The following is a 13,696-nucleotide window of genomic DNA, read 5'->3' as shown; positions in this document are numbered from 1 at the left end:
CTTTCCCTTGCCTCCTACCTCCTTCCCTCCTTCAGCTCTTCCCCTTTGGTTTTGTCCATGAGTCCTTGCTATATGTTCCTTGACTTTCCCCTTCCCTTCCTTGTCCCCACCCCCCCTCCTTCCCTCTTGTCTCTGTTGATTTCTTTTCCTTTCACTGTTGCTGGTTTTATTTTCCTTGCATCTTTCTATTGTTGGTTAGGTTCCACTTATAGGTGATATCATATGGTATTTATGTCTGTTTTAAATTTATGTTCCTGATAGATTCAATTTAAAAGAAGTATATATTTTATTGAACCACAGAAGATGTTACCTTAGTGGATTAGAATTTCCTTTTTTTTAGGGAACAGGAATTAATATCTATGTGGTTTTGAAGTATATTATTGTATCTGTTTTGAAGCCCATCAAATCATTAAACTTTAATTGGTCATCCAATCTGTTGTGATAGATGAAGGTTGGAATTATTTAACATTTTGCTGATGTTTAAGTCAATTTTGATCAGTGGGACCCACTGAGATAATATTTTTAATTATATGATAATTTGTCTCTGTTATATTTCATAAATACACTGCTTGATAGATATCAAGATTATATATTTCTGAAATTTTTAACCTGTTCATTTCCTCCTTTATATTCCATTTCTAGAAAAAACACAAAATTTATCATTTTGTTTCCCAACGTGGTGGAAATGGGGGAAGAGAACTGCACCGCTGTGAGAGAGTTCATTCTCCTTGGATTGTCAGACGCCCCTGAGCTGAGGGTCCTTCTTTTCATGGTGTTCCTCCTGGTCTATGGAGTGACGGTTCTGGGCAACCTGGGCATGATCGCACTGATTCTGGTCAGCTCTCGGCTTCACACTCCCATGTACTTTTTCCTCAGCCACCTGTCCTTGGTGGATCTCTGTTACTCCACGATCATTGTGCCAAAGATGCTAGCTGATATCTTAAACAAATACAAAGCCATCTCCTTCCTGGGATGTGCTGTGCAATTCTACTTGTTTTGCACGTGTGTAGTAACTGAGGTCTTCCTGCTGGCTGTGATGGCCTATGACCGCTTTGTGGCCATCTGTAACCCACTGCTGTACATGGTCACCATGTCCTGGAAACTCTGTGTGGAGCTGGTGTCTTGTTGCTACATCGGTGGGACTGTGTGTTCTCTGATTCACTTGTGTTTAGCTCTTGAGATCCCATCTTACAGATCAAATGTGATTAACCACTTCTTTTGTGATCTGCCCCCTCTCTTATCTCTTGCTTGCTCTGATGTCACTGTGAACAAGCTGTTGCTGTATATTGTGGCCTCTTTCAATGAGGTCACCACCATTGTGATCATCCTCACCTCCTACTTGTTTATTCTCATCACCATCCTGAGGATGCGCTCTGCAGAGGGAAGGCGCAAAGCCTTTTCCACCTGTACCTCCCACCTCACAGCCATCATTGTCTTCCATGGGACAATCCTTTTCACTTATTTCCAGCCCAGTTCTGGCAACAGTGCGGATACTGAGAAGGTGGCCCCTGTGTTCTACACTGTAGTGATTCCCATGCTGAACCCCCTGATCTATAGTCTAAGGAACAAAGATGTGAAAGAAGCTCTCAGAAAACTGGGGAGCTCCAAAATATTTTCCCAGAGAATATTTTCTTAGCAGGACTTGGATTCCTGTGGCAGGGGCTGGTAGAGGGATGACTTGGTGGGCTGTGGTTTTGGAGTGGGCAGCACAGCCAAGGCATATGTTTTTATGAGGGAGTCATTAAGATTCATTCAACAAAGATAAGTTCACTCAACGACTCACTCATAAAGATGTATGCCTTGGTATACTATTGTACTTGGCAATTCAGCAGAGTAGGGTTGAACATATTTCAAAGTTTGCAGCCTCCTTCTTTGCTTTTGTTCAATACAAAATGTTTAAATTGGCAATGGTAATGGCCTGCTAAGACACACACATTCAGTTTGCCTAAAACGTTCATAAGGTTAATAAAGAACTCTTGAGAATCACACTTTCTGATCCGTTATGGAAACTATGATTTATTTTGAAATCGAATCTTTTTATTTTACAATGAGGAGCATAGTTTTGCAAGTTTCTGTACAGAATGAGATTCACACATATTTATATAGTTTGTTTGTTTTTAATTTTTTGCTTCCTTTAATATACTTTTTGCATTGCAGTGTCTAGTGTTTTTGGAACTCTGGAGACTAATATCTAAAAAACGGAGACACCAATAACAATTATTTCACACAAGTTTTTGGGAAATCAAGTGACGTTGCCCTGTGTAAAGAGCTTTGGGAATTTCATGGAACTTAATTATTTCTCTGTTTCTGTCCCTGGGTTGCTGTGTCTCCCTGCCTCTGTGTGCAGGTGTGTATATGTATATGTTAAATATATACTTACATTTAATAACCATTGTTGTCAGTGTCAACATTTCCTGCTTTGGCTATTTTTTTCAGCTTATCTTTTGCTTCTTATCATCATGGCTATTTTATAATTTGTGGATCAAATGCTTACTGTGACTTACAAGTAGACTTCTAGCCTCTGTTTATATTCTTCGCTGTGTTTTTGCTCTTGATTAAATGAGCTTTTTTCATACTTCCTCTATGTGTCTGAATCATATTTCTTCATTCAATCCTGATTTATATACACCATTGATAATTTATTTGTGCTTTCACTGTATTTATGTCAATTTCTACATTATGTTTACTTGTTCAATGAAGCATCTCTCCTTATATCTATAGTAATGTGAGAAAGCACTAGCCTTGAGTTTATGAAGTGTTATCCTGTGCATTGTAGGCCGTTTAGCAGTATTTGTGGCCTCTATACACTAGATACCGCAGCACTACCGTGTAGTTGTGATAATCAAAAATTGTTACGCATTGTCAAGTGTTCCCAGTGTGTTTGTTTGGGGGGAGGGGAGGCACACAATGATTGATGGAAGTAGGTTCAAAATTAACTCTACTTCAGAACAGCTGATCTAAAGGTAAAAATGTAAGCACATATCTGATAATGGATTTGTATCTAGAACATAGAACTTCAAAATGAAGTTTTTAAAGAAAGAAAAGTTCAAATAAAAGAGCCCAAGATGCCCTGGCTGGGTGGTTCAGTTGGTTGGAGAGTCACCCCATACATGAGAAGGTTGCAGGTTTGAAATCTAGTCAGGGCACATACCTAGGATGTTGGTTCGATCCCATTTGGGGCCTGTATGGGAAGCAATGGATTGATGTTTTTCACATCAATGTTTTTCTCTCACTCTCTCTCTCCCTCCTCTCCATTTTTCTCTAAAAATCAATAATAATTAAAAATGACATATCTTCAGGTGAGGATTAAAATGTTTAAAAAAGCAGAAGAGAAATTACAAAATATTTTGAATTGAATGCAAACAAAACCACAATCTATAAAATTATTAAAGGGCGGAAATTTAGAGCTTTAAAATGAAAGAGATATTTCAAAACTAGTCTTTTAGAGAACAGACACCCTTGTCTTGTTCCTGATCTTAAGGGGAAAGCTTTCAGATTTGCCCATTGAATATATTATTTTGTCTGTAGGCTTCTGGTATATGGCTTTTATTATATTGAGGTATGTTCCCTGTATTCCCACTTTGCTGAGTGTTTTTATCATAAATGGGTGCTGGATTTTATCAAATGTTTTTTTTGGTATCTGTTGATATAATCATGTGATTTTTGTCCTTCATTTTGTTTATGTGGTGTATTATATGGCGAATATTGTACCATCCTTGTATCCCTGCGATGAATCCCACTTCATCATGGTGTATGACCTTTTTAGTGTATTTCTGTTTATGGATTACCAGTATTTTGTTGAAGATTTTAGCATCTATGTTCACCAGAGATGTTCGCCTGTAGTTTTCTTTCTTTGTTATATCTTTACCTGGTTTTGGAATTAGGATGATACTGGCCTTGTAAAAAAAGTTTGGGGGTCTTCCATCTTTTTGAATTTTTTGGAATAGTTAAAGAAAGATAGAAGTTAGTTCTTTAAAAGTTGGGTAAAATTCCCTTGTGAAGCTATCTGGACCAGGGCTTTTGTGTGATGGGAGTTTATTGACTACTGCTTCAATTTCACTAGTTGTTTTGGGTCTATTCAGGCTTTCTGTTTCTTAATTCAGTTTTAGAAGATTATGTATTTCTAGAAATTTGTCCATTTTGTCCATGTTGTCAAATTTCTTGGCATATAGATGTTCATAGTTATTTCTTACAATCCTTTGTATTTCTGTGGTATTGGCTGTAACGTTTCCTCTTTTGTTTCTGGTTTTACTTATTTGGGTCCTCTCTCTTTATTTTTTGATGAATCTGGTTAAAGGTTTGTCAATTTTGTTTATCTTTTTCAAGAACCAGCTCCTGGATTTATCGATCCTTTGAATTGTTTTTTTAGTTTGTGTGTCATTTAGTCTATCCTGATCTTGATCATTTCCTTTAACCTTGTCAATAAATGGTGTTGGGAGACCTGGACTGTTACTTGCAAAAAGATGAAACTGGACAACCAGCTTATACCATACACCAGAATAAACTCAAAATATATAAAGGACTTAAATATAAGGCATGAAACCATAAAACTATATTTCCTAGAGGAAAATAAAGGCAGGAATATTTCAGATATCCCACATAGCAATATTTTTGCCAATATGTCTCTTAAGGCAAGAGCAATAAAGGAATTAAAAACACCAAATGAGATTATATCAAACTATACAGTTTCTTCATGGCTAAGTAACCATCATCAAAATGAAAAAGGAACTGAATGCATGGGAGAACATATTTGCCAATGATGTTTTGGACAAGGGTTTGATCTCCAAAATATGTAAGGAACTAACACAATTCAACAGCAGGAAGACAAATAATCCAATTAAAAATGGGCAAAAGGTCTGAATAGATACTTCTCCAAAGAGGACATACAGATGGCTCATAGGCATATGAAAAGATGCTGAACATCACTAGCCATCAGAGAGATGCATATTAAAACCACAATGAGATATTTACCTCACACCTGTGGTCATCATTAATAAATCAGGAAACAGCAAGTGCTGGTGAGGATGAGGAGGAAGGGGAATCCTAGTGCACTGTTGGTGAGAATGCAGATTGGTGCAGCCACTGTAGAAAACAGTATGGATTTAAAAAAAAACAACTAGAAATGGAACTGCCATTGGACCCAGAGACTCCGTTGCTGGGAATATATCCTGAGATCCTGAATCACCAATTAAAAACAAGTTATGCATCCCTATGTTTGTAGCAGTGCTATTTAAAGTAGTCAAGTGCTGGAAACAGTCTAAGTGCCCATCAGTAAATGAGTGAATCAAAAAACTGTGGTACATTTACACAATAGAATATTATGCAGCAGAAGGCAGGAGCTCCTAACTTTTGCGACAAGATGGACAGAACTGGAGAGCATCATGCTAAGTGAAATAAGCCAAGCAATGAAAGACAAGTACAATATCACCTATAAGTTGAATCTAATGAACAAAATAGACTAATGAACAAAATAGAAAAAAAAAATTGGGTTCTTCACTTCAGTTCTAAGTCTGGTTTTCTTAAATGGGGAAAAAAAACCCTATAAAGTGCTGGAAGATGAGCAGATTTCAAGTCTTTCTATAGTGACATTTCTAAAACAACTAAATTCATAATGACTTTATGTTTAGAATGTATACCATAGTAATTTAATGAGCAAATCAAATCATGCAAATTTATTTTTTGCTCTGAAAATTAAAGTTGCTTTTCAGTCAATAAAAAATCAGAAACAAACAAAAAACTAATAACTTAGATTTCATATTTAGAGACTAGGAAAAAAAGATGAACTAAAAACAAGCAAACAAACAAAAAACCAAATGGAAGGAAGGATGTAAAAAAAATTAGAGTATATCCTAACAATACAAAGGTGAAAAACGATATAGAAAATCTGTAAGTGGAACCTAATCAACAAAACAAACCAATGAGCAAAATAGAACCAGAGACTTGAAGTAAAGAACAAAACTTTGAAATAAAGAACAAACTGACAAGTGACCAGACGGGAGGGGCGAGGGGGATAACAGGAAAGGAGGGGAAGGGGCAAGCCAAGGAACACAAATAGAGGACTCATGGGCAGGGACAATGAGGGGACATTGACTGTGGAAGTCCGGGGTCGGGGGGGCGGTGAGTCAGGGAAGAGCAATAGGGAAAGCTGGGACAACTGTAACTGAACAACAATTAAAAAAAGAAAATCAAAGCATTTTAATTTTCAGAAGATAAATAAAATGGAACAACATTTATCTATAATTAGAAAGAGAAAATAAGACAAGATACAAATTGACACCATGAGGAGGAATAATGTCCTTGAAAATATTAAATAACTGTAATAAGTATTATAAAAACTTATGCAAAGAAATTAGTCAACTTAGATGATAAGAACAAATTCCTAAATAGAAAATCATTCAAAAATGACAAAAGAAGAAATAGATAATCTGAATAGACATATAAAAAGGAATAAATTCGGTTTGTAACTAAAATATTTCCCCCTTTATCAATATCCAGACACAGATGACTTCACTGGTTATTCTCACTAAACATCTAATATAAGAAATAATACATTGTTGATTAACTCACATCAAAAATAGAGAAGACGACCACTTTCCAACTCATTTTATTTAGCAAGCATTACCCTGATACCAAAGTCAATAAGGAAATAGAAGGAAAAACAACACAACATAATATCCTTCACAGTTGTAGATAAAAAATTGTCAACAAAATATTAGCAAAATAAATCCAATAATACATATAAAAGGATAATAAATCATCATCAATGAGATCTATCCCAGGAAAGCAAGGAGAGTTTAACAGATAAAAAGCAGTTAATGTAGCACATCACATATAGAACAGAACACAAAAACCAAATAGCTACCCCAGTAGATACAGAAAAGGTATCTGACACAATCCAAATCTCATTCAAGATAAAAATTTCCAAGGAAGAGAAATAGAGAAAATGCCTTCAACCTACCAAACCTGCTTCTGGCATTGCACTTAATGATTGTGGAATGAGTATTTTTACCCAAAACCACAAAACAATGTAGGATGTCCACTCTCAGTGCTGATTATAGACGATAGATAGATAGATACATACATACATACATACCTGTGTAGATGATAGACAGATAGATTAATAAGTCAGTGGATTTGTAGTAAAAGGAATTTTATTCACAGACTACATAATCTTTTAAGTAGAAAATCCTAATCACTCCACATACAAACAAACCACTAGAAGTAATGAGTTCATCAGTCACAAGATACAAAATGAAAACAGAAAAACAATTTTATTTTTATATGGTAGCAAAATAATCCCTGAATGTGAAATTAAGAAAACAATATGATTAATAATAATGTTAAAATACTTAAAAATAAATTTAACAAAAGCAGAACAGTAGTTAATACCAAAATTATAAAGCATGGTGTTTATCCTGGTGTAAGGCAGGCTTATATCAATGTAATAACACTGATAATCTAAAAATTAACAGATTAATGGTTGATTGATTTTCAACAAAGCTACCAAGGCTGTTCATTCAGAAAAGAGAATCATTTCAATAAATGTGAAGAGTAATTGACTACTCATATATGAAAACATGAACTGAAATCTATACTTCACACTATACACAAACACTAACTCAAGATGAATCATAGACAAAAATTTAAGAGCCACAGGCACAAGTTGTATATCTGATGAAAGTTTGATACCCATAATATACAAAGGGTACTTACAACTAGAGCATAAGAAGTCAAATGGGCAAAATATTTGCATAAATTTTTCACCAAAGAAAAATGAGTTTAAGGAGCCTCAATTGCAAAGAAACAGAAAAGTTAAAGGTAGCCTTCCAAACATCAATATTTCAAGTTATTCCTATTTTGACCCACATGTTTTATACTCATGGTGGTAATACACAACATATGGGCTGGTGAAAATTTTCTTTCTTTGTTTAGTTGTGAAAGAAGATGTGGGAATGGAGAACCAGAAGGTTTCCTTAGCCTAGGGTACTCTACGTGACACATCTAGCTTAGGAAGATATTATATCATATTTTAGATTGTAAAAATTGATTTACTTGAAATTATTTATTTATGATCATATACACCTTGTGATGTTTATGTGTACACTCAGAGACACACATAGATGAATAGAAAACTGTGGCCTACATTGACATGAGCCAGAAGAAGAAGAGCTCATCTAGAACAGATCATTGAAAAGGTCATTTGATGGCTTCTGGCATTGGCTATGCACAAGGAAAATGCGGCCTCAGCACTGGATGGGAGCATGTTCTTTTCCCCACGCAGTCCTAAGGGCAGGGAAAACCACAGAGCAGCCTGGGGCCTTTTCCTGTGATTTATTTTGACTTTATCCAAGTTACAACTCAGTGCTTGTGCCTCCATCATCTCCTTTGTAAGACAGACCTAGAAACATGAATCAATATTGTATAACATTCAGAATAGGTTCTAACATACTGAGTGTCTGAGAAGTGTTAACTATTAATAATTTTCTGATGTATAGGTTAATTCTTTTCTAGTATTTGAAGAGATTCTAGGGTGGCTTTAGTCACTGTACCTTGCTGGAATTTAGGGGATTCGGTAATATATAAGAAAGGGGGAATTAATAAGAAACATTCATGTTATTTTGTTATGGCAATGTGATCTGTGACCCACATATAGGCCACTAGGATGGAATGCCGTATAGCACCATGAAATCTGGATGAAGCTGTGTTTGCTTTCAAACAATTGTTTCACAAATTAGGAGGGCATTAAAAATATTCCTGATGCTATTCCATAGAGATTAATTATGTGTCCCATACCACATGTACAATTAGTTTAATTTTAACTTGTTTTTATAGCATTAAAGATTAACAATTGATTAGGATCTTGAGGGATCCATTCCCCAGGGGTTAAAATTACACTAAAAGTTTCTGCGTATCATACTCGTCCTAACATCTTCACCACCAGGGGGAAACGTCTGTCATTCAGGTTTGTTAGCTAAAACTGGGCTCTGGTTATTTGAAAATTAAACTGGGTATATTTCCCAGAAAACAATTATTTTAAGGATATAGCTAATTCGTCCATCTAGAGACATTTGATGGTGAAATTAGAACAATTTCCTCTGGAACACCAACTGCTGATGTGTATGAAAGACTGGAGCGTGAACAAATGGTAGTCTTGGTAGTCTCTCTCTCTCTCTCTCTCTCTCTCTCTCATTCACATTCAACCTTTCTCCACATCAACTTCTGTCATGGAATCTAGATTTTATAACCATAAAAGAGCTCCCTAATTGTCATCCTAATTCTGAGGGTTGCATTTATGTGTCCCTAAGTTGGTCATGGGGAAATCAGGACATGTAAACTCTCCCTGCTCAGTGAATGAGGTGAATTCTTTTAGATTTATTTTGGGTCTACCACAATCTAGTTTCCTTATTATTAGTCTAGAACATTAGGAAGAAGTGTTTTCAAGTTGATTCTCCTGTTTTAACTTTGAGGTGGGCAAATAATTTGTTTTTTTTGGGGGGGTCAAATAATGAGAAAACCATGGCTTTAGCATGGTGATTTGTTTTAACTTCTTCAGAATTAGTTCATGTTATGGAGAAAATACCAAGTTCTGTTTCAGTTCAGCATCTCTTCACTCAATTTTCATTACATAATATGTGTATAACATCATGGGTGTACCCTTCTGGGAAGGAGGGCAGAGAATAAAATTTGTCACATTCCATATGACTTTTCTTAAGGACAGGTCTGAATGTCTTTGTATATCAGACTTAGGGCATATTCAGTGTAACCACTTCATCTACAGGAGGGAATTTGGAAAAGTTTTCACTTACCTCTTCTCAGTGTGAGGAATGGATTGATCTTCTAGGTTTGGAGCCAAATCAAAGTGGTAACATATGATACTTTTACCATATATATTCATACCTCAACATAAACATTTTATTTAACTTACATATGTGCAGCAACTGTCCTAGGTATTCTTTTTAAAAAATAACAATCTCCATAACATCATTTGAAATAACATGAAAACTTTCTGTTTTAGATAAGGTATAACATAGTTTAACATTGTTTTTTTATGACAATTAATTTTTCCAATTGTGAATATTACAAATAGTGCTGCATTGCTTTTAATATACTTTTTCATAATTTGTAAATGTCATTAAACATCTCTTATGACAACTTTCAAAGAATAAAATCTTTCATAAATATATCAGGTAACTTTTATTGTTATCAGAGTTAAGACTTTGAATATATGTTGCCTAATTGCTTTGCAGAAAAACTCATACATGAATTCTATCTTTCTTAGTCATTATTGATAGTGATTACTATTATGATTCATTAAGTTACTGTTAATTTGACAATGAAAAACAATGATGGATTTCAGTGTATATTTTAAATCTTTTTTTTCATTCCACATAATCCTAAATTTGTAAAGATCTTCGAGCTACTGTTCTCAGAGATTTGTCACACTCCCCAACAAGAAAATTGCCCAGGATGTTACCTACTGAAAATTTATGCTCATGATAGACTGACATAAAAAAATTAGTGTGTATAGGGTCACGATAGCTGTTGTCTTGAACAGAATTTATTATATTTTTCAGGGAATAGGAGTTGAACTCTTGTGGCTTCAAAATATATCATTGAATCTACTTCAAACTCTATCAAAATGTCTAAGTTAATTCATCAACCCAATGTATTGTGGCACATAACAGTTGATAATTACACACATTTCTACTGATGCTTTCCATTTTGTCTGTGGGGTCTGCTGCCACACTGAACATTCAGGATTATTTGATAAATGTATTTAAAATACATTGTGTTTGACATCAATGTGATTTTTAAGTTAATCTAAATATGTGTTTTCTCTCTTATTTCCATTTCAGAAGACACATGAAATTATCATTTGGCATTTTAAACCCAACATATGGTGGAAATTAGAGAAGAGAACTGCACTGCTGTGACAGAGTTCATTCTCCTTGGATTAACAGACGCCCCTGAGCTGAGAGTCCTTCTTTTCATGGTGTTCCTCCTGATCTATGGAGTGACGGTTTTGGCCAACCTGGGCATGATCGCACTGATTCAGGTCAGCTCTCGGCTTCACACTCCCATGTATTTTTTCCTCAGTCACTTGTCCTTTGTAGATTTTTGCTACTCTACTATCATTGTGCCAAATATGCTGTTCAATATCTTAAACAAAGATAAAACCATATCCTTCCTGGGATGTATGATACAATTCTACTTATTTTGCATTTGTGTAATTACTGATGTCTTCCTGCTGGCTGTGATGGCCTATGACCGCTTTGTGGCCATTTGCAGCCCACTGCTGTACATGGTCATCATGTCCCAGAAACTGCGAATGGCGCTGGTTTCTAGCTGCTACCTCTGGGGGATAGTGTGTTTTCTAATTCACTTGTGTTTAGCTCTTGAGATCCCATCTTACAGATCAAATGTGATTAACCACTTCTTTTGTGATCTGCCCCCTCTCTTATCTCTTGCTTGCTCTGATGTCACTGTGAACGAGCTGTTGGTGTACATTGTGGCCTCTTTCAATGAGATCATCACCATTGTGATCATCCTCACCTCCTACTTGTTTATTCTCATCACCATTCTGAAGATGCGCTCTGCAGAGGGAAGGCGCAAAGCGTTTTCCACCTGTGCCTCCCACCTCACAGCCATCATTGTTCTACAGGGAACAATCCTTTTCACGTACTGCCGCCCCAGTTCTGGCATCAGTGCCGATTCTGACAAAGTGGCTTCAGTGTTTTATACAGTAGTGATTCCCATGCTGAACCCCCTGATCTACAGCTTGAGGAACAAGGATGTGAAGGAAGCCCTCAAGAAAGTGTTGGGATCAAAATTGCTTTTTGAGAAGCTCTTTTCTTAGCCAGATTCAGGGTTCTATCAGAGACCTTTACAGAGGATTTATTGGAGTGAATGTTAAAGAAAAGGAAAATAGGGAAGGATTTTACATGCTAGAGATCTATGCATGCTTTCTTACTTTCCATGTGTCTGTCTTGTTAAAGCCATATCATTTTTATTGTCTTTGTGCATTTATTTTATTCAAAACCATATAATTTTTAAATCTTTTCTGTGCCTCTGTCTATTATCTATCTATTATCTATCTAGCTACCTACTTACCTACCTACCTACCTATATATATATATATATCCATTTTTTAATTTATTTATTTAAATATATTGAGGTGGCATATGTTACTAAAATTTTATAGGTTTCAGGTGTACAATTCTATGATACATCATCAGTGTATGTGCCTGTAGCCCTAAAACAAATGATCTTCCATGACCGTATATTTGACCCCCTTTACTTTTTACTACCCCTCCCATCTCCATCTTCTCTGGTAACTACCATACTCTTGTTTGTGTCTATGAATTTTCATTTGTTTTTCTTGTTTGTTCATTTGTTGCTTTTAGTTTAAAACCGTATCTTATCTTTTTTATTGGCTCATCCAGATGCATTTTCTACCTTTGCTGCTGCTCTCCAATTTCTCATTGCTTTGAATGGGTTTTTGGAGTGGTATTGTTGACTCAGTTTTTGTTTTGAGATGTTATCAATGTATTTCTAATAGGGTGCACATACCCACAAGTCTTCATCATTTTTAATGAATGCAACTATTTTTATTAAACTACCATTTTACATGGCATGAGTATACATTTGTCTCATATTCTATGTTTTTTTCCTATCATAAAAATTTGGAGCAAATTCCCTACATGTGTATATGTATTTGAGGAAATACTTTTTAGTCATTTGTAATTATTTTCTTTTTTTTTACCCTTTCTATTGTAAGGTTATAATTTAATAACTTTCCAGGCTGAACAGCTGTCAGAGGGCATAGTGGGAAGGGGTGACTGAATGAAAGAAGGGGAAGGGATTAGCCAAAGAACACATGTGCTTGACACATAGATACAGACGACAGTGCGGTGGTGACCATAGAGAAGGGGGTAGGACTGAGTGGAAGTGGGCAAAGCGGGGGGGGGAATCGGTACATCTGTAATAGTGTCAATAATCAAAATAAGTTAAAAACTTCTGCAAAGTAGATAATACTACTCTAATTTTATAATAAAACTTTCATAAAAATTAAATCTGTATCTTAAGTTCTTAGCACAATATATGGTATAATTGATTAATAAATTATCTTCTATTGTTGTTAGTTTTTACTTTTACCTTTTGTTCTCTATTTTACCGATTAAATGAGCAGATCACGGGTCCCAGGGATGAGAGCCTGGTATATATGAGGGTATTTGTTGAAGCTGCACACTCCCATCTGTTTAAAGTTAAATCATAATTTACTTTTCCTCCGTTTCCACAATGTTATTGCTTCATTTTAAAAATCACTTACTTAATATATCACTTGGTATTTGTTGTTGTTTATATATTTACTCAGGTCACACTTATATACAGCACAAGTCCTTGTTACTTTAATGAGTAACAAGGTACTTTGCTTGAAATTAAATACCTGGGGGTTGGTTCAGACCTTGATGAGTAATTTTGAGGAAGATGCTTAAATTTACTTAACGTTTAGTCTTTCAAATATAAAGCAGGGATAAACTGCCAGCCTCAAAGAATTATTGTTGAACTTAAATATAACAAAACTGCACGGATCTAGTCCATAAAATGCATTCATCGTGTGTTTCTTTAAAAGAAAATTTTGAGAGCAAGTGTCATTTAAAAATATTCCAGTATCACTGGCAAAGGCAACTTACTC

The 13,696-nt window shown here is 35.4% G+C and overlaps 2 protein-coding genes across 2 annotated transcripts; both read left to right on the top strand.

The window, feature by feature from the left end:
• Positions 1 to 682: 682 nt before the first annotated feature.
• Positions 683 to 1,636, top strand: LOC129081484 (olfactory receptor 5L1-like). Its single transcript, XM_054587148.1, has one exon. It carries the CDS (start codon positions 686 to 688, stop codon positions 1,634 to 1,636), a length of 951 nt encoding a protein of 316 aa, XP_054443123.1. The 5' UTR covers positions 683 to 685.
• Positions 1,637 to 10,897: 9,261 nt separating this feature from the next.
• Positions 10,898 to 11,857, top strand: LOC129081482 (olfactory receptor 5L1-like). Its single transcript, XM_054587147.1, has one exon. It carries the CDS (start codon positions 10,898 to 10,900, stop codon positions 11,855 to 11,857), a length of 960 nt encoding a protein of 319 aa, XP_054443122.1.
• The last annotated feature ends 1,839 nt before the right edge of the window (positions 11,858 to 13,696 follow it).

This window comes from Pteronotus mesoamericanus, unplaced genomic scaffold (assembly GCF_021234165.1).
Source record: "Pteronotus mesoamericanus isolate MK-2021 breed Mesoamerican mustached bat unplaced genomic scaffold, CSHL_Meso_final scaffold_1066, whole genome shotgun sequence".
NCBI classification, from domain to species: Eukaryota; Metazoa; Chordata; class Mammalia; order Chiroptera; family Mormoopidae; genus Pteronotus; species Pteronotus mesoamericanus.
Note: the sequence above shows the minus strand (reverse complement) of the source record. Positions and strands in the feature narration are given on the sequence as shown.

Excerpts from the sequence above, each read along its gene's own strand:
- LOC129081484 (XM_054587148.1), top strand. The coding sequence starts at position 686 with ATGGGGGAAGAGAACTGCACCGCTGTGAGAGAGTTCATTCTCCTTGGA.
- LOC129081482 (XM_054587147.1), top strand. The coding sequence starts at position 10,898 with ATGGTGGAAATTAGAGAAGAGAACTGCACTGCTGTGACAGAGTTCATT.